The sequence below is a fragment of the Mya arenaria genome, chromosome 13 (genome assembly GCF_026914265.1).
Source record: "Mya arenaria isolate MELC-2E11 chromosome 13, ASM2691426v1".
NCBI classification, from domain to species: domain Eukaryota; kingdom Metazoa; phylum Mollusca; class Bivalvia; order Myida; family Myidae; genus Mya; species Mya arenaria.
The window spans coordinates 68,461,108-68,485,431 of record NC_069134.1 but is presented as its reverse complement, the minus strand read 5'-3'; the positions used below and the strand labels follow the sequence as shown (position 1 = coordinate 68,485,431).

At 36.7% G+C, this 24,324-nt stretch overlaps 1 protein-coding gene across 1 annotated transcript; it reads right to left on the bottom strand.

Annotated features, from left to right (window-relative positions):
- Positions 1-83: 83 nt before the first annotated feature.
- Positions 84-22,640, bottom strand: LOC128214767 (adhesion G protein-coupled receptor L2-like). The gene is made up of 18 exons (XM_052921406.1): positions 22,543-22,640; positions 22,097-22,263; positions 21,740-21,845; positions 21,462-21,565; positions 19,868-20,050; positions 19,452-19,635; positions 10,360-10,479; positions 9,923-10,107; positions 9,503-9,679; positions 8,372-8,475; positions 6,553-6,636; positions 5,906-6,008; positions 4,067-4,220; positions 2,547-2,613; positions 2,347-2,413; positions 1,168-1,262; positions 582-750; positions 84-272 (listed from the first exon to the last, which is right to left on the bottom strand). The coding sequence occupies exons 1-18, from the start codon at positions 22,577-22,579 to the stop codon at positions 84-86; spliced, it is 2,295 nt and encodes a 764-aa protein (XP_052777366.1). The 5' UTR covers positions 22,580-22,640.
- Positions 22,641-24,324: the final 1,684 nt, after the last annotated feature.

The following is a 24,324-nucleotide window of genomic DNA, read 5'->3' as shown; positions in this document are numbered from 1 at the left end:
AACAACATGGAACACGTGTCATTATCACGCACGTGACGAGTATAATAGTTATCTTGTTATTTGGTCCTCGTGATACCGGACGTTCACGCATCAGTGGACGTGCGGTAGTCCTTGCCGTTGGCGGTTTTAGAGCTGTCGGAGAAGCCTGGCTCTGAGCGGTGGTGGAGCTGGAGGCCGCTGGAGTGACCGGAAGCGTTCGCCTTGGTGGAGTGGGTGCCGCTGGACGTCGGTCTCCGCTTGTAGTCGATAAATCGCTGGTATTCCTTGCGGATCTGGAAAGGGGGTTCTTACCACTCAGAGAGATGCAAAGTTGTATGTTCAAGTATCAAATTAAATGAACGGCATTCAATTGCATTACACTTTGAAAAGTTGTTCACATGTTATCTTTTGGCAAGTGGACTAATAAAAATGAATTGATTGGCTATTAGTTATTATTGGATAAATATTGACCAACCAATAAACGTTTTGCATAACTTTGACTAAACCGAAAACGGTTTTCTACAATAAGGCATGTGTCATTGGTTTAGGCATGATTAGGAAAAGTAATACAGGTATGTTTGTTGCTTGTAAGAGACCTCTACCTTTTTATTGAGTACACAGTGAAATACGAAGATGAAGAGGCCCTGGAAGGAGTTGAAAATGGTGAAGAGGTATGCGAATGGAAGGGCCTCATCGCTGATGTAGAAGTAGCCAAACACCCACGTGAGGCCCAGCAACACTTCAAGTGCCAGGGCGCCTTGGATCCACGCCCTGGAGTCAAAAATGTTAAAGTTCAATAAAGTCAAACTGAGGGTCTTAAAATGATGCTCTTGCGTTCGTCCACAAGAAAACTGGGACGGGGGATTTTACAATTAGACAGCCACATTTTTAGGAAGATTAATTGTAAACTTTGACCTAGAACTGCATGTATGAAAAAGCGCCCGAGAAATATTTTTCATGGCACCAATCTTTTTATCGATCTTTTGGGCGCTTCAACAACATGGCGATCCTTTCAGAATCAAGCTTTTTCACCCGGTAAATTATGCTTCCAAACTATGATGCAAGCTTCGAACACTGACTAAATTCGTTCACAAATCTCCTGCAAAATGCATACAATATATCCACATACCAGGCTCATTGCTCTCAAACATATTATTTCTTAATCATACAGATCTATTAACCACCGACCTTATGTTTCCTGTCGGGGACTTGTCCTTCGTGAAAACATACTCTGAATGTTTACACACCGCTGTCATGGCGTATATCAGTATAAACAGGTTTACCTGCAATATGAAAGAGAAATATCAACTGTTCATCCTAATCGGAAATTCCACAACTATTTTAATGCAAAAGAATTTATCAACTAGTCAGGTCATAGAACAACTCTTTAACAAAATTATGTATAGCTCCGAGTTTATTGCACACTACATTTTCTTTTATCATGCATGACCAATGTGTGTTGTTTAATTATTATTAATTGATAAAATTATAAACTACGCTTCGACAAGAAAAAGTAACAAAGTGAAATAACTCTGTAGTTAGTTTAAATAGAGTTGTGGTTGTTATACATATCACTTCCTCTCATTTATGTTCTATCATTGTATGAAGCTTTAATGAATTATATACAGTTGTTTTGAATTTATCGACATACAAGACAAGGACACAAAGGGCAATAACTCTATGATAAGCTGAACTAGAGTTATGGTTCTTGTTTACTGCACTTCCTTGCTTTACCATCGTATGAGGTTTAATTAAATCCCATCCAGTAGTTTTCAAGTTATGTTTTAGACAAGGAAGAGTAACATAGGCCGATAATTTTGTAATTAACGGAAAGAGAGTTATGGTTCTTATACACTGCACTTCAGCTCGTTGTTCTTTACCATCGTGTGATGTTTAAATGAAATCCGGCAAGTAGATTTCATTCAAGTTATGCTCCGGACAAGAAAATGAAACACAGGGCAATAACTCTGTAATTAGCTACAAAGGAGATATGGTTCTTATTAAATGCACTTCATTTTGTTGTGTTATACTATTATATGGAATTTAATTGACAAGAAAAATAACAAAAAGAAGTTATTGTTCTTGAACACTGCACTTCCTCTTATTATGTTTTACCATCGTATGAAGGTTTATTCAATTGCATTCGGTGGTTTTCAAGTTATACTCCGGACAAGAAAAAATGCAACGACCGAGCGACCGAACGACTAACCACATGGTGACTAAAAAAACAACACCCTTTAACTTGCTTTGTCGGTTATATATATAGACTGAGTTACAATCCAAATCTGTTAGAAAAGTTCTAAAAGTATTTACGAAGAAGTATTTACAAAACGTATAAAAACAACACTAATATTTCAATATACGTACCAGTAATATAAATGCTACGGGACCGGCGAAGCTCCATAAAAACATTCTGTCCGATGTCAACCAGCAACTGCAAAAGAATCCGCCATGTTTGATTAGTCACAAACATGTATATTGCAATTAGTATTTGCATTTGCACAATGGAACAACACAGTTTCAATGCATGTTGTTGTGAAGATGATTGTAAGAAAATATTCACTCACTATTTCTCAGTGCCATATCCATCATGATAAACAAGAGCAGATATTCCAACAATCAAAAGTGGGAATCCTGAAAAATTAAATATACATTTGCATACTGAAATCAATCCATTGTGCTCATATGTATATATAAACTATACAAAAACATGGTTTACCCAGAAAACAATATACAATACAGTGATACAAAACTATCAATTTAGTGCCTCAAAGATAAATTGCTATCCCTATTTTTGTGTGTTGATTACTTATACATTTCATTCAAACCACAAATTCACGTCCGGACTCGACGAGGAAGTTGTGTATAACCGGCCACGATACGTGTCATATTCGACGAGGTAGTAGTGTGTGACTGACCACGATGAGTGACATTCCTCCTTTTTAATGGTCGCCACATTGTAATTACCTCCCAGACTGTCGTCTGTAGCACCATGGAAACCTTGGCAATATTTAAAACGCTAATTAATCATTTCTCGCTTCAAATGTCACCATAAAACAGTTTTCACGCACCTTTCAAGAAATAATGCTTCACTCTCCTTAAAACTATTTAAAGACTGATTTGACTATTAACATAATCTGAATCACTGCGCGCGTATCCATGACAACCACGAATTATCGCATATCCATACGCAATTAATTTCACTAAGCAGAAAAGAGTTCCAGCAAAAAATACATTTTTACTTAATTTTGTTTAACTGAGGTGGGAGAAAAAGCTTCTACCATAGCCGCTCGTGTAAGACAGGTTCATCCTGACCCTCGCGCAGGTTGTTTTGCAGAAACTCGGTAAACCTCGTTTCCGCAAAACACCCTACGCTCTGGTCGGAACGAACCTATCTTTAACTCTCGGCCATGGAAGATACTTATAATCCTACGAGGTAGAAGTGTTTGACCGGCCACGATACGTACCATATACGACGAGATAGTAGTGTTTGACCGGCCACGATATGTACCATATCCGACGAGGAAGTAGTGTTTAACGGCTATGATACGTTCCATAACGACGAGGTAGTAATGTTTGACTGGTTGCGATACGTGCTATATACGAAGAGAGAGTAGTATTTACCTGTCACGATGCCTACTATATACAACGAGGAAGCAGTATATGATCCTTGACCGGCCACGCTAAGTATCATATCCGACGAGGTCGTAGTATTTGACCGGCCACAGTACGTACTATATTCGAAAAGGTAGTAGTGTTTGACCGGCCACGATACGTACCATATCCGAAGAGGTAGTAGTGTTTGACCGGCCAAGATACGTATCATATCCGAAGAGGTAGTAGTGTTTGACCGGCCACAGTACGTATCATATCCGAAGAGGTAGTAGTGTTCGATCGGCCAAGATACGTACCATATCAAAACAGGTAGTAGTGTTTGACCGGCCACGATACGTGCTATATCCGACGAGGGAGTAGTGTTTGACCGGCCAAGATACGTACCATATCCGAAGAGGTAGTTGTGTTTGACCGGCCACTATACGTACCATATCCGACGAGGTAGTAGTATTTGACCGGCCACTACACGTACCATATCCGACTAGGTAGTAGTATTTGACCCTTGACCTGGCGGCATCAAACACCTGGACGAGCATGAAGAGGATGTGGATACCCTCTAGAAACATCCAGAAGAAGCTTGATGTAAAGAAGAAGTGCAGCACGCCCGCGATCACCGCACACGCGATCTGAAATATGACGTCATATCAGAAAATCCGTTTGAAGATTACTGGTAGTACTTGACAAGTTGAAAAAAAATTTTTTTTGTCCCGATTGATCTGATAACGGGCATTTTTCAAACACAAACTAACGAATAACTTTAAGTGCCTGGTTAAAGCATCCTATAAGTGCCCCCCCCCCCCCACCCCATTTCTTTTTTGTAAAGTACTCAATTTCTGTGTTTTGATCTTAATCTTTATCATTTCTATAAGATCTTAGATCTGAATGTCCTGTTGGCCTAAATTTAAGTAATGGTAGATTTATTAAAGAAATAATAAAAACAAGTTCTTTATATCACACTAGTAAATTTTGTTCTCTTTTTCAAATGATATCAAATTTTTTATTGCAGTGCTTTAGAATCTTGAGAGTATATACGTTGTATATAATACAGCCTATCAATATGATTTATAATATACAACATGATTGGATCAAGATGCCTTATTGTCTAATAAGATCTCCTATCTGAGTATCCTGCTGTGCAGTTTTGGATTTTTGATTATAGAAATAGACCCTTAATGGCCCTAAGCCACCATTTCCCAAAACATAAGTCTATGCCAATTGTCACTGATCTGGCATTACATACTTGTATATGAAACTGAAAGTATTTGGTTCTAACAATAACATAAGTTTGGATTGTTCGCAGATATAAATCATTTTACTTAAAGTACAACTTAGAGTATATAGGCATTTTTTGTACGTGACGAAAATAATTATAGAATCACGATCGACTCCTTTTCCTAGGTAGAAACCAGTAAAGGTGTCCATTTTCAGAGGCCATGCCAACGACCGTTTGGATGAGAGGCGGACAACTTTACTACAAGATTACTCTCGACCTGGTATCAAACACACAAGCTCTTGGGTGAGAGGCGGACAACTATACCACAATATCACTCTTGACCTGGCGGGGATCGAACCCACAACCTTTTGAATGAGGGGTGGACAACTATACCACAAGATCGCTCTCGATCTGACGGGGATCGAACCCACAACCTCTTGGATGAGAGGCGGACAACTATACCACTATATCACTCTCGACCTTGCGGGGATCGAACTCACAACCTCTTGGAGGAGAGGCGGACAACTATACCACTATATCACTCCCGACCTTGCGGGGATCGAACCCACAACCTTTTGGATGAGGGGTGGACAACTATACCACTATATCACTCTCGACCTTGCGGGGATCGAACCCACAACCTCTTAGATGAAAGGCGGACAACTATACCACTATATCACTCTCGACCTTGCGGGGATCGAACCCACAACCTCTTGGATGAGAGGCGGACAACTATACCACAAGATCACTCTTGACCTGGAGGGGATCGAACCCACAACCTTTTGGATGAGGGGTGGACAACTATACCACAAGATCACTCTCGATCTGGCGGGGATCGAACCCACAACCTCTTAGATGAGAGGCGGACAACTATACCACAAGATCACTCTTGACCTGGAGGGGATCGAACCAACAACCTTTTGGATGAGGGGTGGACAAATATACAACTATATCATTCGCGACCTGGCGGGGATCGAACCCACAGCATCTTGGATGGGAGGCGGACAAGTATTACCACAATATCAACCACGACCTGACGGGGATCGAACCCAAAACCTCTTCTACTAGACCACCATCACCCTCGATTATTGTACATACCTTATTATCTGTCCTCTGTATACCAGCAAGGAAGAGGATTTCCGCCACAAATATTGTGAACACGAGATGTTTGTGGATTGAGTTCCGCTCCCCGTTAACGGACCTGCAACAAGCGTGGCACGGGTAAAGTTGGTTGGCCCGGAGATTATGGGGTAGAGGTTGGGAATAGATATTAACTTTTCTTAGTATATCTGCGATATTATATTATTTAAGCAAAACATGACTGGCACCGTTTAACTTATAGATGCCCGTGAATAACGAAAAGCAGGGGACCACAAACCACTTAGGACTACATGATAGGCAATTGTTAAAGTGCACATGCTACGAGGTAAGATTAAGTGTTGGCTCTTAAGTTTACTTAAACATTTTAGGCGTTTCATAAATTCCTTATACATGAAATGAGTAATTTGTAAGTAAAGAAGTACACAGACAATTGCGCATCCAGTAGTCTAGAACAGATAAGTTGTTGGAAAAAGTTTTTAAATCATGAAAATATTATTTAAGCAAATCCATGAAAGAAACACAGGTCTTTTCAATTAAATAGTTACTTTTTGAATGACTTGGTTTAATATGGTGTTGCATGCAAATACACTCCTGGAAATCTACAATCAAGACAGTCATTCGATTAAATCTGAAATAATCCGTACCGAGATGCGGAGCCCGCGTAGCTACTTCCACCACTGTGACCCCGTTCGTCGGCGCTGCTACGGGGTCCTTTGATGCAGCGACAGCTGTAAGACGGGAACCACTCATGCAGCAAATGTCACGTGTTTTTCACAATGCGAGATAGTTGGAATGTACCATGCTTTAGTTAACTCAATTAGAACCGGGTTGCTAGTATTTATACTCATTTTTACTAACATATTCATATTAACCATGCCCGGTACAGTATGCACAAAGACTGGCCTTTTCTAAGAACCTTTAAAACATAACTAAGACTGCATTGTAAACAATTGTCCAAGAAAATGCACTCTGTCAAAGATTTTCTTTTAATTAAGACATCTAAGATCTTAAGGTTTACGTCTACAAAAGCTATCTGTATAGAACAATAACCATTATTCTACAATGCTTGGGTATAACTCAAATAAGGTCATCACCACATTGCGGACTCGTTATCTACATCATCTACATCATATTTCCTGAACAGTCGAACTGTTGCCTACTTAACCGTCATGCATTCAAGACCCCTACAAGATTTAATTAATTTTATAACTGTCACAATGAAGTGTTAACATTTACTAAACAAAGAACCACATGTGTAAACATATTTTATTTAAGTTTTTCCTAATCTTATATTAAATGGGTTGAATCCTTACACAGAAGTACAGGAACTGGACATTATTACCAAACACGTTTGTAATAAGCCCTATATTTACAAATATCTTCTTTCCGCATGGATCAAATTTTTACCTCAGGTATATGGATCAATTGTTTACCTGAGGTATATGAATCAATTGTTTACCTGAGGTATATGGATCAATTGCTTCCCTGAGATATATGGATCAATTATTTGCCTGAGATATATGCATCAGTTGTTTACCTGAGGTATATGGTTCAATTGATTCACTGAGGCATACGGATAAATTGTTTCCTTGACGTATAACGTATGTGTCCTTGAGGCAGATGGATCTATTGTTTCCCTGAGGTAAATGATGGATCAAATGTTTACCTGAGGTATATGGATCAATTGTTTACTTGATGTATATGAATAAATTGTTTACCTGAGGTATATTAATCAATTGTTTACCTGAGGTATATGGATCAATTGCTTCCCTGAGATATATGGATCAATTGTTTAACTGAGGTATATGGATCAATTGCTTCCCTGAAATGTATGGATCAATTGTTTGCCTGAGGTATAGGGATCAATTACTTCCCAAAGAAATATGGATTAATTGTTTAGCTGAGATAAATGGATCCGTTGTTTGCATGACGTATATGGATCAATTGTTTACCTGAGCTTTATTGATCAATTGCTTCCCTGAGGTATATGGATCAACTGTTTACCTGGTATATAGATCATTTGTTTACCTGAGATATATGGATCAATAATTTCCCTTAGGTATGCGGATCAATACTTTACCTGAGGTATGTGGATCAAGTGTTTCCCTGAGGTTTATAAATCAATTGTTTATCTGAGGTGTATGGATCAATTCGTCACCTTAGTGCAATAACTCAATAACTGCATATATATAGAAGCAGATATTGAGTTCTTGCACTAAGGTGACAAATTGTTTACCGAAAGTTTATACATCAATTGTTTAACTGAATAATGGATCAATTTTTTTAACTGAGGTATTTGATGGATCATTTGTTCACCCGAGGTATATGGACCATTTGTTTACCCGAATATATTGATCAGTTGTTTACCTGAGTTATATGGATAATTTGTTTACCCGAGGTAAATAGATCATTTGTGTAACTGAGGTTTAAAATCATTTTGAGGTATGTGGATCAATTATTTACCTGAGGCAGACAAAAGTAAGCCAGCTGAAGAAACAGCAGATGACAGAGATGATGATCCCGGCGTAGGTGATGTATGACAGGACCACCGCATGTACACCCTTGATCTAGCGACAGATGAGTGTATAGGTTGTAAGAGTCAGATGATCATATTAGGTATAACACTCAGACGATCATATACACGTTTGTTATTTGAGACAAATGATTACATTTGCTTTTAGAGGCATGCATTCATATACTTGATCAGATTCAGATGATCAAATACGTTATTAGAGTCACGTGATGATATTTTCCAGAGACAGATGGTCATATGCATGTATGCTATTATAGACAGATACGCACATAGGTTATAAGAGACTGATGATTATATTGGTAACTAGAAACATATGATCCAATTTTATTAGAAAACGATGATAACATATGTCATTAGAAATATATTATTATATTACTATATACCCTATTTAAGGGGCTATACACCGTATGATGATATAGCGAAAAAGAAAAGAAAATTGTCGAAAACTGACATAAACTTGGTATCGATGTGTACAATGCATTGAAACTACCTAATTGATGTACCTATTAGTTTACAATAATTTATTTTCGCAGTTTTTTCGTATTTTTCCAATTAAAAAAGATTACTAAATATGTTTACCTAGTAGAATTCATTCTTATGCGTGATTGGCTAGTCGGTGTTATCACGTGATATTAACAAGTTAGGTATATAGCTTAAATATTCCAACGGTTTAATGTAAGACTTCGTAGTACAGTGTATACATCACTGAACTGCAATTTTGGCGACACCAGTTCAAACCCGATTGACCGACTCGATTTTTTTTTACATTTTGGTATTTTTTTTTACAATTCTGATCTCAAAGAGTAAAACATTTTATTAAATAATTGCCCTGGTATCCGTTACAGAAAATAAAAAAAATGGTGTCAATCTGGTGTATAGTCCCTTTAAAATCAGATCCGTATAACTATCTTTAAAAACAGATTTGCATATATCTTAAAAGAATTATGATCCAATTGTATTTTTTAAACATGATTAGAGCAATGAGTAATTCAACGCCAATGTGGTCACCTGCCGCCGCAGGGAACGCGATATACAGGATACTGGTAAGTACAATGGAATACCTCTGTTTTATGTATGTCCATGAGAACTGCAAAACTGGTGAGGTGGTTACAGCGACACAACGTGTGGGTATCGTTAGTTTTGTCCAGGGCACAACCCTTCTGGGACCAGGAGCCCGTGAAACCAAGGCTATAGTTCCAGAACGAACATTTGTGCTGGTATCGCTCAACCCCGTCCACCTGCGTACCGAGTGAATACATGCTTTTGTTAGTTTACTTTTGACACAGCTCCGATGGAAGTACACTTGGTAATTTGAAGCTCTAATATACCAAAGGACTAAAAAGTCGACCCCATACTGTGTAAATTAGCATGATATAATTTATAGGCAGCGCTATTTGTTCCTCTCAAGAAATAGCATTTTATCCGTCCGAAGGTTACCGTAGGCTAAGTGCTGTGGCTACGACAAACATGTAGCAATGTACCTTTTCCGTTTTGAAGGCTATAATAACCGGCTCTGTCAGCTGCACCTGGCCCTTCGTTCCTCCGAGAGTGGCGCTCAACACGCGGCTGGCCACACGACGCTCTGACCTCACATCCGCTGGCTGCTGGGGTTCCAACAGAACGCCAAATGTTCGATACTCCAGGAATACCGCCCGCGATATGCCGCCTTGAATTGCAGATTATGTTGTTCATGTCTATGTACTTGGTTATAAGGGTTCCTTCATTTAAACACTATATATGGTATTGCTTTTGAAATACTATTTATAATTCGATATACACCATTTTTATTATAACAATAAAAAATAAAAAAGCACTTAACTGAACATCTGTTCAAACCTGTTTTCGTGAAATTGATAAAGAATCTTTATAAATTTTGAATATCTTTTAATGTTTATTTTTCCACTTTATTTGACCCTACCTGAGCTATGAGCTAGTATATTTTCCTCAGGTATGTAGAAAGAGTTGTCTTCCCGTTGAAACTTCACATTTCCCTCCCCTGGAAGCGTATTCGCCATTACCCACACGTGCACTTCAGCGGCTAAAACCAGACGACTTCATAATACAAGTACAAAATTGCTGTAGGAGACAGCAAAAAAGGCTCGCTCTAAAACGATCCATAGCAATGTACAGATAGTGTTTTGTGAAATGGGCAGTTTCAGTACTAACACATGGAAATTTTAATCAGCCTAGGTTCGTTTTATAACATATATATATATATATATATATATATATATATATATATATATATATATATATATATATATATATATATATATATATATATATATATATATATATATATATATATATATATATATATATATATATATAATGCAAACATGGATGAGTTCACAAATCGTATTCAAATAATGCAGGATATCTTTCAAGCTTTATTTTACTTTAAGACAGATTTTGAGTAATATACATTAAACATTTTGTAATGAGAACTTTGTTTGAAGAAATAAAAAAGCTGCACTTTGTGTATTTTAAAGTGCTGAAATTAGAACGAATAGGCACTATAAATGACTATAAGGCTAATATGTTCTAGTCATGTTAGTCAGGAAAACAATGTAAAATGGGGCAAAATGAACTGAGAAATAAAAAATGGCACTTTTATTCAAAATTTGAAATTGAAACAATATAAATGCAAGTTAAAAAAGAAGTGACTAGAATTGAAGGTGACATGATAATCAGAATGCAATCAACAATATATGGTTTTGAAACACAGATGTGTCCTTCAAGAATGAAATATGCAACATGAAATACACAGTTTCATTACATATACAGGTACTAATAAAACCCCTGAGAAATAGCAAACTTAAAGTCTTACAGTCCGTATGATAAAATTGCGGAAAAAAGAAAATTTTCGAAAGCTGTCATAAACTTGGTATTGATGTGTACAATGCATTGAAACTTACTAACTGAGGTACCACATAGTTTACAATTTATTTAAGTTTAGCAGTTAGTTCGTATTTTCCATTAAATTAGCGTGATTTGCTAGTTGGTGTTATCACGTGTTATTACCGAGTTAGGTCTATAGCTTAATTATGTCTTGATATCAAAGTAAGTGTTCGTAGCTCAGTGGGTACGACGTTTGACTGCAATTTTGGCGACGCGGGTTCGAACCCGGTCTCCGACACAATTTTTTTTTACATTTTGGTTCCTTTTCTTCAATTATGATTATCAAAGCGTAACACCTTCTGTTCAATAATTGTCCTGCTTTTACAAAAAATTGTTTCAAAAAGAACACCTTTTTTGGTGCCAATCTGGTTTACAGTCCCTTCAAATGAATAGTTTGAAATTGGATAAATGGATGTTAACATATATACATACTTATATACAACAAAGCACAACGCAGTGAAGCAGTATTTAGAAGAGTCCAATACAAAAGGCAGGATATTTGAGAAATAAAGATTAAAGTACATTAGTTTTTAAGATGAAGAATTTTAACAACAACATACAAATAGATGATTTCAAAATTTTAAAAGGAAATGCAAAACAAATGTTGGTAATTTTTTGAATGTGAATAACATTAACATACAAATGAATGCTTTCAAAGGGTAAAGAAGCAGAACAATTTGTAGGAACATTTTAATGAAATGAACATTTGTTGCAAATGTGCAAGGTTTTTACATTTTATTCTAGCCGTTCGATGATAACAAATGGGAATGATCATGTCAGAATATTTAAATCAATAGTATTAATAAAAGGATTATTGAAAAATCTTATAAATGGAATAAATTTAGTTGTTTGCACAAATGAATGTTATCATTGTGTAACAAAAGTTCAACGGAAATGTTGGTATACAATAGAGTGACATTATGAGCATTCATTAAGAGAACAAAAAAACAACTTTATACACAGTTTTATACATTGGCAAATAGTTATTGAAAACTAAAGAAAATGTTTAAAAAGGACATGTAAGAAAATGAATGTGTGAAATGTACAAGTATAAGTGTGGCCAAATTACTGTTGGAGATCCATACTGAAGAGTAGTTAACAATAGCATGTTAATCAAACTGCTGCCTTCAACTGTCAGACATTATACAAGTATAAGTGTGGCCAAATTACTGTTGGAGATCAATACTGAAGAGTAGTTAACAATAGCATGTAAATCAAACTGCTGCCTTCAACCGTCAGACATTATACAAGTATAAGTGTGGCCAAATTACTGTGTGAGATCAATACTGAAGAGTAGTTAACAATAGCATGTTAATCAAACTGCTGCCTTCAACTGTCAGACATTATACAAGTATAAGTGTGGCCAAATTACTGTTGGAGATCCATACTGAAGAGTAGTTAACAATAGCATGTAAATCAAACTGCTGCCTTCAACCGTCAGACATTATACAAGTATAAGTGTGGCCAAATTACTGTTGTAGATCAATACTGAAGAGTAGTTAACAATAGCATGTAAATCAAACTGCGGCCTTCAACCGTCAGACATTATACAAGTATAAGTGTGGCCAAATTACTGTGGGAGATCAATACTGAAGAGTAGTTAACAATAGCATGTAAATCAAACTGCGGCCTTCAACCGTCAGACATTATACAAGTATAAGTGTGGCCAAATTACTGTTGGAGATCCATACTGAAGAGTAGTTAACAATAGCATGTAAATCAAAATGCGGCCTTCAACCGTCAGACATTATACAAGTATAAGTGTGGCCAAATTACTGTGGGAGATCAATACTGAAGAGTAGTTAACAATAGCATGTAAATCAAAATGCGGCCTTCAACCGTCAGACATTATACAAGTATAAGTGTGGCCAAATTACTGTTGGAGATCCATACTGAAGAGTAGTTAACAATAGCATGTAAATCAAAATGCGGCCTTCAACCGTCAGACATTATACAAGTATAAGTGTTGCCAAATTACTGTTGGAGATCCATACTGAAGAGTAGTTAACAATAGCATGTAAATCAAACTGCTGCCTTCAACCGTCAGACATTATACAAGTATAAGTGTGGCCAAATTACTGTTGGAGATCCATACTGAAGAGTAGTTAACAATAGCATGTAAATCAAACTGCTGCCTTCAACCGTCAGACATTATACAAGTATAAGTGTGGCCAAATTACTGTTGGAGATCCATACTAAAGAGTAGTTAACAATAGCATGTAAATCAAACTGCTGCCTTCAACCGTCAGACATTATACAAGTATAAGTGTGGCCAAATTACTGTTGGAGATCCATACTGAAGAGTAGTTAACAATAGCATGTTAATCAAACTGCGGCCTTCAACCGTCAGACATTATACAAGTATAAGTGTGGCCAAATTACTGTGGGAGATCCATACTGAAGAGTAGTTAACAATAGCATGTAAATCAAACTGCTGCCTTCAACCGTCAGACATTATACAAGTATAAGTGTGGCCAAATTACTGTTGGAGATCCATACTGAAGAGTAGTTAACAATAGCATGTAAATCAAACTGCTGCCTTCAACCGTCAGACATTATACAAGTATAAGTGTGGCCAAATTACTGTTGGAGATCCATACTGAAGAGTAGTTAACAATAGCATGTAAATCAAACTGCTGCCTTCAACCGTCAGACATTATACAAGTTTAAGTGTAGCCAAATTACTGTTGGAGATCCATACTGAAGAGTAGTTAACAATAGCATGTTAATCAAACTGCGGCCTTCAACCGTCAGACATTATACAAGTATAAGTGTGGCCAAATTACTGTGGGAGATCCATACTGAAGAGTAGTTAACAATAGCATGTAAATCAAACTGCTGCCTTCAACCGTCAGACATTATACAAGTATAAGTGTGGCCAAATTACTGTTGGAGATCCATACTGAAGAGTAGTTAACAATAGCATGTAAATCAAACTGCTGCCTTCAACCGTCAGACATTATACAAGTATAAGTGTGGCCAAATTACTGTGTGAGATCAATACTGAAGAGTAGTTAACAATAGCATGTTAATCAAACTGCGGCCTTCAACCGTCAGACATTATACAAGTATAAGTGTGGCCAAATTACTGTTGGAGATCCATACATAAGAGTAGTTAACAATAGCATGTTAATCAAACTGCGGCCTTCAACGGTCAGAGAATATACAACAATTTGGCTAAATTTCTGTTGGAGATCAATATTGAAAATCAGTTGCAATCTGTGTATTAACGTGCACATCGTGTTAATATTGGTGTCAAAATGCAGAAAGTTTAAATATGAGGAGTGCAAAAGTTGTTGTGTCAATGGTAAATAAAATAGATTAAAATGCACCTGTTCAAAGTTTGTTCAACATGTTCGAAAGTTAAAATACTAAAATGAGCAAAAGTTGGTGTGTCAATAGTCATTATTTAAAGAGTGATTAGCTCCTGTGCAAAGTATTTGTTAGCAAAAATCGAAACTTCAAATACAAAGTTGTGCAAAAGTGGCTGAGTCAATAGCCATTATGAGGGATTTGCACTTGTGCAGAGTATTTCTTAGCATAAAATCAACGTTCAAATACTTAGGTGTGTGCAAAATATAGTGATTTACACCTGTGGGAAGTATTTGTAAACAAAAAGCGAAAGTTCAAATACTACGGTTCGCAAAGGCTGCAATGCCAATAGCCGTAAGAGTGATTTGCAACTGTGGGAAGTATTTAAAACAAAAAGCGAAAGTTCAAATACTAAGGTTTGCAAAAGTTGCAATGTCAATATATAGCCGTAAGAAGTGATTTGCACCTGTGGAAATTGCTCTAACTTCTTCATATTTTGACCAATTTCGATAAAATTTAAAATATAAACCCTTTATGAGGCACTTTCCAAAATGTTTACAAAAAAGTAAAATTATTAATTAAAATTAATGAATTATGAGTAGATATCACTTCTCGAAATCTGGATTTCACCTCGATTTCCGATCTATTTTCGAAAATAATTCGAAAAAATGCTCTAACTTCTTCATAGTTTGACAGATTTCAATAAAATTTAAATCATATACCCTTCATGGGCACTTCCCAAAATAAATACAACAAAAATAATTTATTCATTAGATTAAATGAGTTATGAATGGATTTCACGTTTTGAGTGATTTCACGTGATCCACTGGATTCCTGTATCACCCCGCACCGCATGCGTAGAATTACTTTGCGCATGCTCAAGAATTGAAAGGAGTTATTGACCTCAGGGCCCTTGTTTATACGCCTCGAAATAGACAAATTACATTATTTCGTTACACTTTTTGCCAATTAGGTAAAAGAAAAAAAAATAGATATCACCCCAACAGTAATCAAAATAATATCATTCTCTAATTCTAAATTTTCAACAACACTTTTTTGTGCATACACTTAAAATCGAAAGGCTAAAATCATTCATTTCCGTCTCCAGTGCGATCTCATAAAACAATCACTAAAAAAGGCTCTCTCTGTGGAGCGAGCCTAATTAATATGAACTAAGGCGCTGCCTCTACGGGTTTGAAGTGTTATTGCCGGACACTTTTAAGTTAAAGTTTACTTAATGACTAAGTGAAATATACTAGGAGTAAAAGGGAAACGTTTTTCGTAGAAGTTAATGAAACTTGGAAGTCTCCACCCCATTTTAATTAACAAGCACTTCTGCTGTTGTTGGCAATTTATTTATTAGATTCACAATCATCAACAATAATATTGTATACATTATATAAAATGCATTTCTATATATATTATATGGAAGTTTAGAGTTGTTCTTCTTATTTAACTAAAATAGAACTACTATGCATTTGAGACCAAGTATACAAACGCAATTGGAGAATATGTTACAAACAGAAAATAAATAAAAATGATCTCATAACAATAATGTTACACTGCGGTTTATTACAATCAGGGCTTAATATATATTCACTAGAATTAAATGGGCAAAAATCCATTTAAATATGATGGTAAAACATGGCAAACATCTGCAAAATATCTCAGCGAGAATACAAAATATATTATTTGTTTGTTACAAAAAAACATAACCACCCAAAAAAGGTTGCAAATGCTAAATATGAAAAAAAATGTGTTGTTTAGATTTTAAGGGCAAATACAAATACTGCTTACATTACAGAATTATCTAATGTTTTCTATAAACATTTAAAATAATTTGTGTTTTAAATGAAAAATGAATTTGACAAACATCATGTTTAATGATCAAAATTAACTAAATTTCAAATAATTCATATTTTTACAGCTTTCTATTAATAAATTCATGTTTAAATTTTCTACACTTTTAAAGCCCGATATGTTTCAGTAATGTAAACTTATCATATTATACAAGTGTATAGTAATAATGCTATCATTGACCAAAACAAGGTATGGAATGAGGTTTGCACGAAAAAGAATGGTTCTAAATCGTTGTTTTGAAAAATAAAATGCATTGAGTGAGTCGGTTAGCCTAGTAAGTACGTGAATTGTTTTCACGAGATATTTTAATACATTCATAAATTTCATCGAAAACCAGCATCATTGTAAACAAGCAATTGCTCTTCATTCGGTGCACAAGGACGTTTCTAAAGAATATCATTAAAACATATAGAAAACTGTGTAAATAATCACCGAATCGAGGACGTTTTTCAGCCAAAACCATGAACCAGGAAATATGGACGCACCAGACATTACTGCCCTTGTCTTAACATTTCTTACATCAAGTCTATTCTGAATTAAGCATGGAAATAGTCAAAACCAAATTACCATATCATGTAAGACCCATTATGTAAGAGAAGTTTAAACTTATCAAGGCGTAATTACAGACAATTACTTCTAACCCTCACAAAATATTAACCCACAGGTTGATAAAAGAAATGATAAATTGCAATTACAATCATCATTCAACAGAGCTGAAAGTATATTCTAAATTTAGCACCTATATAGCTTATACAAAATAGTAATCAAGTCACTGATATTGTTGGACATTTCCATACATTTCTTTTTAATGAAGCACTGAGTTGACATTGGGGTCGGAATGTAAAATGAGTATTACTTATTGAATGTACTGACTATTGTGTGCGTGAGAGGATGGGGTAGGGTTTGAAGAGTGTTTTCGGTAATTCCAACCACCACCAAATACTTACAATAAATTACAATCATTAAAGCCCTTATAATCAATACAAAAGTCAGTCATGCACCAGCCAATTGTTATTACGGCTCCTCAAGGTCAAGGGGTTAGTCTAGTCCAAATAATTGAACGTTGACAGATTTTTTACGATTTATGATATGGCAATTCAATCACGTAGTTAGGGATTTAAAGAACCCCGTATAACACGTCTATTATTTTAGACTAGGAATTAGTCCACTTAAATGGCCATCAACGAGTCTTTTGACGTTTTGTTTACTACCGTAGACTCAAGACAGGGATACATAACAAATGTCTAAATAATAAAAAATTATCCCTCATTATTGAAGCTAGTCCGGGGATAGCTGGGGAAATGCGTGTTGTTTTGTTTTTGTGCTAAAAAATGCAGGAAAGGGTCTTACCTAGGATGTTCCCCGGTTGCCTGGCTATTTTGGGGGGATTTTACCAGCAGTTTGTCCCTGCAGGGCAGGGATGTTACTGGGATTGGCTGGACCTGGTACCAATAATTCAATCTTACTCCCAGGCTGGACTACAGCTGAAGTCCCGCTATTCCCCGGACCAGGGGATGGGGGGGCAGTGGTTACAATTGACTAGTGCAGAAGTTGTTTATATAAGATAAAAAAGACACATGAATATACAAACCATACGATCTACATGTACAAAATTAGGTTTAAATGGACTCTGATTTCTCTTTTGAACCATATCACAATTTGCAATGTGTACCTGTCAGTTGAAAACAATACTGCAATTAAATAAGACTAGCTCAATTACTGTTCTTTTATTTCATTCACTAATTCATTCAATCTTAAAAAAGAAAAGCATTGCGACTCACATATTTAGAAAGTACAGCCTAAGTAACGTTTCTGGTTTGTGTTTGTGTGTTATGTGTCATAATGCAGATCGTTCTGAATATTCAAAATTGCCGCAGCCGTCGGCATGACATCAACAATTATTTCACCTAATTTTTGGCCTTGTTGAACCTTTTTAGCAGCTTAATATCGCAAACAAACGTTGTAAAGCCGATACTAAACCGTTTCAACTGATGCTTTCAAACAACAAATGAGAAAACCATGTGAAATAAAATTAGAAAAGGCAATATTTACAATGTTTCAGAAGCGTATAGGAAAACGGATGTCGATCCCATTCAATATCATACCACTGTCATATCTTAACATTCTTTCCAGCCGAATTATCGGCGAATGCTCCTGAAACGATAGTGTAGTGGTTACTAGTACGAAATCTCCATAAATCCGGGAAACCCCCGTACCTCGATTGGAACGCGAAGATAGATAAAACGTGAAGTTTCTAGTGAACAGTTTTCAAAATACGTAATTCAATAAAAAATAAAAACATCTCAGATAAACTCACCTTTACATAAATAAACCTGACTTATTGGTTCTGCTTCCAAATTCCGGGATTTGTTATGGCTCCATTTCCATATATAAACACAATTGCGTCCAATGCTCGATTGAAATCTTCATCAAGTTCATTGTAGCGTGAAACGCAGATTGATATATTCAAGATTGATTCCATAAGCATTTAGTTTCAGCGATACCCCGCCCAAAACATGTACAATTTGCTTGCCGGTATGCAAGCGCTTTATATGAACAATGAATGACAAACTTTTCTGGTTCTCATTTTCATGGTTCAGTGGTGCCCAAATTTGTTCATACCTATCACTCTGGCAAAAAGGTAGTACTCCCTTGCATACACGTACAAATCGTAAGAGGGCTTGTTCAGACAAATGCTTTACTCTTCAAGCCCGTATTAAGATTGTATTATATGTACAAACTACATATATTTAGCGTGTATTATATGTACAAACTACATATACTGTATTTAATAACATATTTGTGTAGCCGTTCGGCTTATATTGGCAATATTATTGAATTTTCGATGAAATTAAAAAAAAATAATACTGTTGAACCTTTGTTTACCTAATTTACCAAACACCACGTCAGATACATCTTAGATCATCGCCTTGTTACCTATGTTCTCGTCCTCAATCGTCTGAACCCCGGGTTCCGTGAACGTTTCCGCCATCGCCAACGTCACGTTCTCGACGGAACGCATGAGGGAGGCGGCAACGATCCGTTGTGTCGCCGGCTCCATTCCCGCCCACGTGCTCTTCTTGTCATTGGAGACAAGACCGCTACCACACTTTAGGACGTCCTAAAATGAGCATTATTACATTTCAAAAACTGTGGATTCAATCTGATTGCAGAGGTTCCGGTGCAATAGTAGCAGCAGCAGCAGTAGTAGTAGCAGCAGCAGCAGCAGTAGCAGCATCACCACCACCATTACCAACATCGTAAACAACTGGCCTGTCTTGTAATGAACTGAAGCAACCCTACCACTGCATGGTCTGAATGTTAAATATTAAAGTAACAAACTAAATAATAACCTCTATGATGGTTTTGGCCTGTGAGGCGTTGTTGGGCTTGGCGCGACCGGTCGTCTCCAAGAGGACGGTCGTCTGGTAGAGATCCTGCTCCGACATCGCCGGGGTTTCGGCCGCGGCCGCCAAACTTCCGGTGAACGCCAGCGTCGCCTCCTCGTTACCGGGGTCCTCCAGAAACGATTCGCTCTGAAAACAGACAATACAAGAAATGTGCATTTGTAAATCAATCCCAAAACAAAAGACTGTGTAAATCACGTGACTTGTGCTTTATGGGGCACATAATCACAGGATTGCTATGGTTTAACTGAATCTCCCTCAATTTCAATATCCGGCAAACACGAACGGCAATGAAGCCAATAACATGAAGAAAGCACGAACATACGAGTTATTTGTAAGAAATTGTAAAAAAAACAGTTCATATAATTATTGAATAATGTTTGGAAAGGAGTTAAGATAATAGGATATGGCATTGCATTTAATGCATTTTTAGATTTCTCAATCACTGAAAGCGTCCGTAAAATAATGGAAAACTGCAGCGTCTAATGATTAAATCTTGTACGCGGGAATTACATTAACCAAAGCATTAATGCATTTAGATCTACAAATGCATTTAATTGCATAATGGCACTTTATGAAATAACAGATTCGGCAGACATGAACATTAAGGACATTTTACCGGGGAATCTATAACTGATGCATGCATGCATTACTTTCACAAGTAGCAGAATTATGCAGCGCTGCAAATAACCAGTATATTCTTGATAACATACGGAGTTAAATGAAGCAACACTCATTGTTAAATACATTGATTTCTCCATTATCATATTTGATAAACGAACTAAACAACATTCATCGAGATAAATCAAGATTGAAATGCGTTTATCACAAACGATTTTCACATGTTTCCGTGTATCGTATCGTCATCCTACAGCAGACACCTTTACAATAACTGCATGTAAAAAAGCAACAGTTATAGAGTTTCTGCATTAATGTGACGATATACGGCATGTCAGTTTAAACATTAAATATTTTGCTACGATTGTTAAGAAAGCTATGATAACTATTACGAAGTCATCACTCTAGTAGGCAAGATGTTGCGCGAGTGTGTAGTCTTGTGTTTTAGGGGAAACCGTTGTATCCGGGGAAAACCCACGTGACCGAGTTGGTGACCTTTAGCCAAACTCACATGCACCCAGGCCGGGAATAAAATTCGAACCGGGGTCGTCTTTTGACCACTACCATTGATGTTCCATCACCAATGAAAAACTTATGTCAATGAACAAACCATTGCCTTTCATTTGGTATTATATATCACGCATCGGCAGGACACGGGGGAAGCATTGGTGCTATATATCACGCCCCGACAAGACTTGATGAATAAATTTGGCACTTTATATCACTGTTAGACAAGACACGAGGAATACATCTGGTACATTACATCATGCCTCGGCAGGACACAAAGGATACATTTGGTACTATATATTAGGCTTAAGCCGGAGCTAGGGATATATTTGGTACTATATACTAGGTCTCAACCGGAGAGAGGGATATGTTTGGTTTATTTTTTGCACATATATTGTAATTAGAAAACTGTTACCTGTCTGGTAAGAATCTGGACAGCCGGTGAAGTACATTGTTGAACATTTGGTTCCCCTCGCCAGCACACAACTGGGTTCTGAGAACAGTGCCACATTGCTTTTCCTATGTAAATGTAAACAATTTGTTATTTGTACAAACAAGAACACATGTTTGATCATTCTTTTTATTATTAATTTAATCATTTATGACATAAAACGTTGTTGTACGAAAGGTACTAAACTATCTAGAAAGGAAGCGGGGCGTGAATTACGGATACAATGTAATCACGTAACTAACCCTGTCCACACTGGACCCGCACAAGTCCGGGGTTTGAGCGCGGCCACGAAATCCCGAATGCCTGCACGGGTGGGCAAATGCTCTCGTAGTTTACAGCGTAACAGCCCTTTTAAGTTAGACAATAGGTTTCTCATTTGAAAGTAAAACAAATGAGTTAATAATTATATATGGTTATATTTTTATTTTTGAATGTTATGCTTTTGATTAAAATTTACAAGTAGACAGTAGTGTAGTAAAAAAATTGCAACCCATTGGGTTGCCTATGTAGATAGTATTTTGAATTTGCAATAATGTATGGTTGTGTCGACCTTTGTGTGTTTTACGACGTGTTACATTTTAATTGAGCGGCAAACATACATTAAAATTTTCCAATTCAGCTTCCCTTTCTCTCTCTTCAGACGGTGTCGTCGGCGCTGGCGGGTTGGTTTTGCTGGTAGGCTTGTTGGTGTTCGGTGATTTATCCGTTGATCCAGTTATGTTTTTAGTTGGTTCTTGTTTCGTTACCATCTCCTCAGTGGTGGTGACTGGCGCAACAGTAAAAGTGGGAGTTATGGGGGCGGTTGTGGTTGTTAAAACTTTAAAAAGAAAACAAAGTTAGTTATATTTGTTTATGTTAAATACTTAGGAATATGACGGCTATATTAGTTTTATTTCCTGATTTCGTAAAACAGTGATATTAATTACTATTTAAAGATCATTTAAAAGTTATGATGAATTATCCTTAACTGTCGGCCATTTAATAGTTGAGAAAAAAACCCTAAGATTACAGAATTCTTTTTCACAAGGCAAAATCTCTTATATACCTGTGCGGTTTTGTTCACAGATGGACGGGTGATCCATAGTACATTTGTCATCCTTAAGACTCCACTTGTAGTGGAACACAGCACAGGACTCATTCCTCGGCCATCCCGGCTCCCATTCCCTGAAGTAAATATTTCTATAAACATCTTATGGTCCAAGATTGTGTTGTGGTTGTTGTTGTTGTTATTGATGTTATAGTTTTTTTTGTTGCTTCTGCTGCTGCTGTTGTGTTGTTGTTTGTTGTTGTTGGTGGTGGTGTTATTGGTGTTGTTGTTATTGTTGGGTTTTCCAGTCAGAATTTGAAAGTTGTATATACATAAGTTTAACACTAGTCGTAGTATGTCTTAAGTAATGAAATATCACCAATAATAATAAGTAAAACTGATGATGAAACAATTTAATTGCTTCCAGAGATGATTTTTTAAATAATAATTCACCGTCAAAACTTATTCCTGAACTTTACCTGCATTTGGACGCACATTACTTGTGTCATGTATTGACCTCGAAATGTGACCTTGAACTTTGAGAAATAAAAGAGGGAAAACGATTGGTATATAACATATTATATAGTAATAATTAAATCGTGATTCCTTCCCATTTTAAAATACGTCAAGTTACTCACGTAAGTCTACGGTTAAAGTCTTCGTCGGTAGTCCAGTTCCATTTCGCGGTTTCGCTATCAAACTCTAGCCCCATCCACCAATCCAGGTGTTTGTTTGACCGAAGCTGGAGTAATTTCGTCTTCATTTCATTTATTACACCATTCTGCAATTTAATATGGGCTCTTTGAAACACCAAAAGCCACCCCCACCCCCCCAAAAAATGAAATTTACCGAATAAGGAAAGACACACATTATCCGAAAACAGACGCACTTATTGTTAGACGGAAATGCAATACTCGCAAACAATTTGATAACATACATGCACTATCGAAAAAAGGTACATATTATAAGGTACTCTATTATCGATTACAGTCACATATCTTTCACTTACCGATAACAGGCACACCTATTTCGGTAACAGCTACTCACTTATCGAAAACAGGCTCTTATGTTTCGGTTACATATATACACTTTGCGATAATAGGCACTCATGTTTCGACAACAGTTTCTCACTTATCGATAACAGTCACACATATTTCGGTAAAAGCAACTGTCTTAACGATAACAGGCACACATATTTCGGTAACAGCAACTCACTTATCGATCACAGGCAGACATGTTTCGGTAACAGCTACCCACTTATGGATAACAGATACACATGTGGCGGTTACAGCTACTCACTTATCGATAGCATGCATACATGTTTCGGTAACAGCTATTCACTTATCGATGACCTGCACACATATTTCGGTAAAAGCTACTCACTTATCGATAACAGGCACACATGTTTCGGTAACAGCTACTCACTTATTGATAACAGGCACCCATGTTTCGGTAACAGCTATTCACTTATCGATGACCTGCACACATATTTCGGTAAAAGCTACTCACTTATCGATAACAGGCACCCATGTTTCGGTTGCAGTACCTCACTTATTAATAACATGCACACATGTTTGACTTACTGATAACAGACACACATGTTTCAGTAACAGCTGCTCACTTATTGATAACAGACTCAAATGTTTCGGTAACAGCTACTCACTTATCGATTTTAGGCACACATAGTTCGATAACAAATACTCACTTATCGGTAGCAGGCACCCATATTTGGTTACAGCTACTCACTTTTAGTTCACAGGCACAATTATTTCGGCAACAACTATTCACATACCGATAACA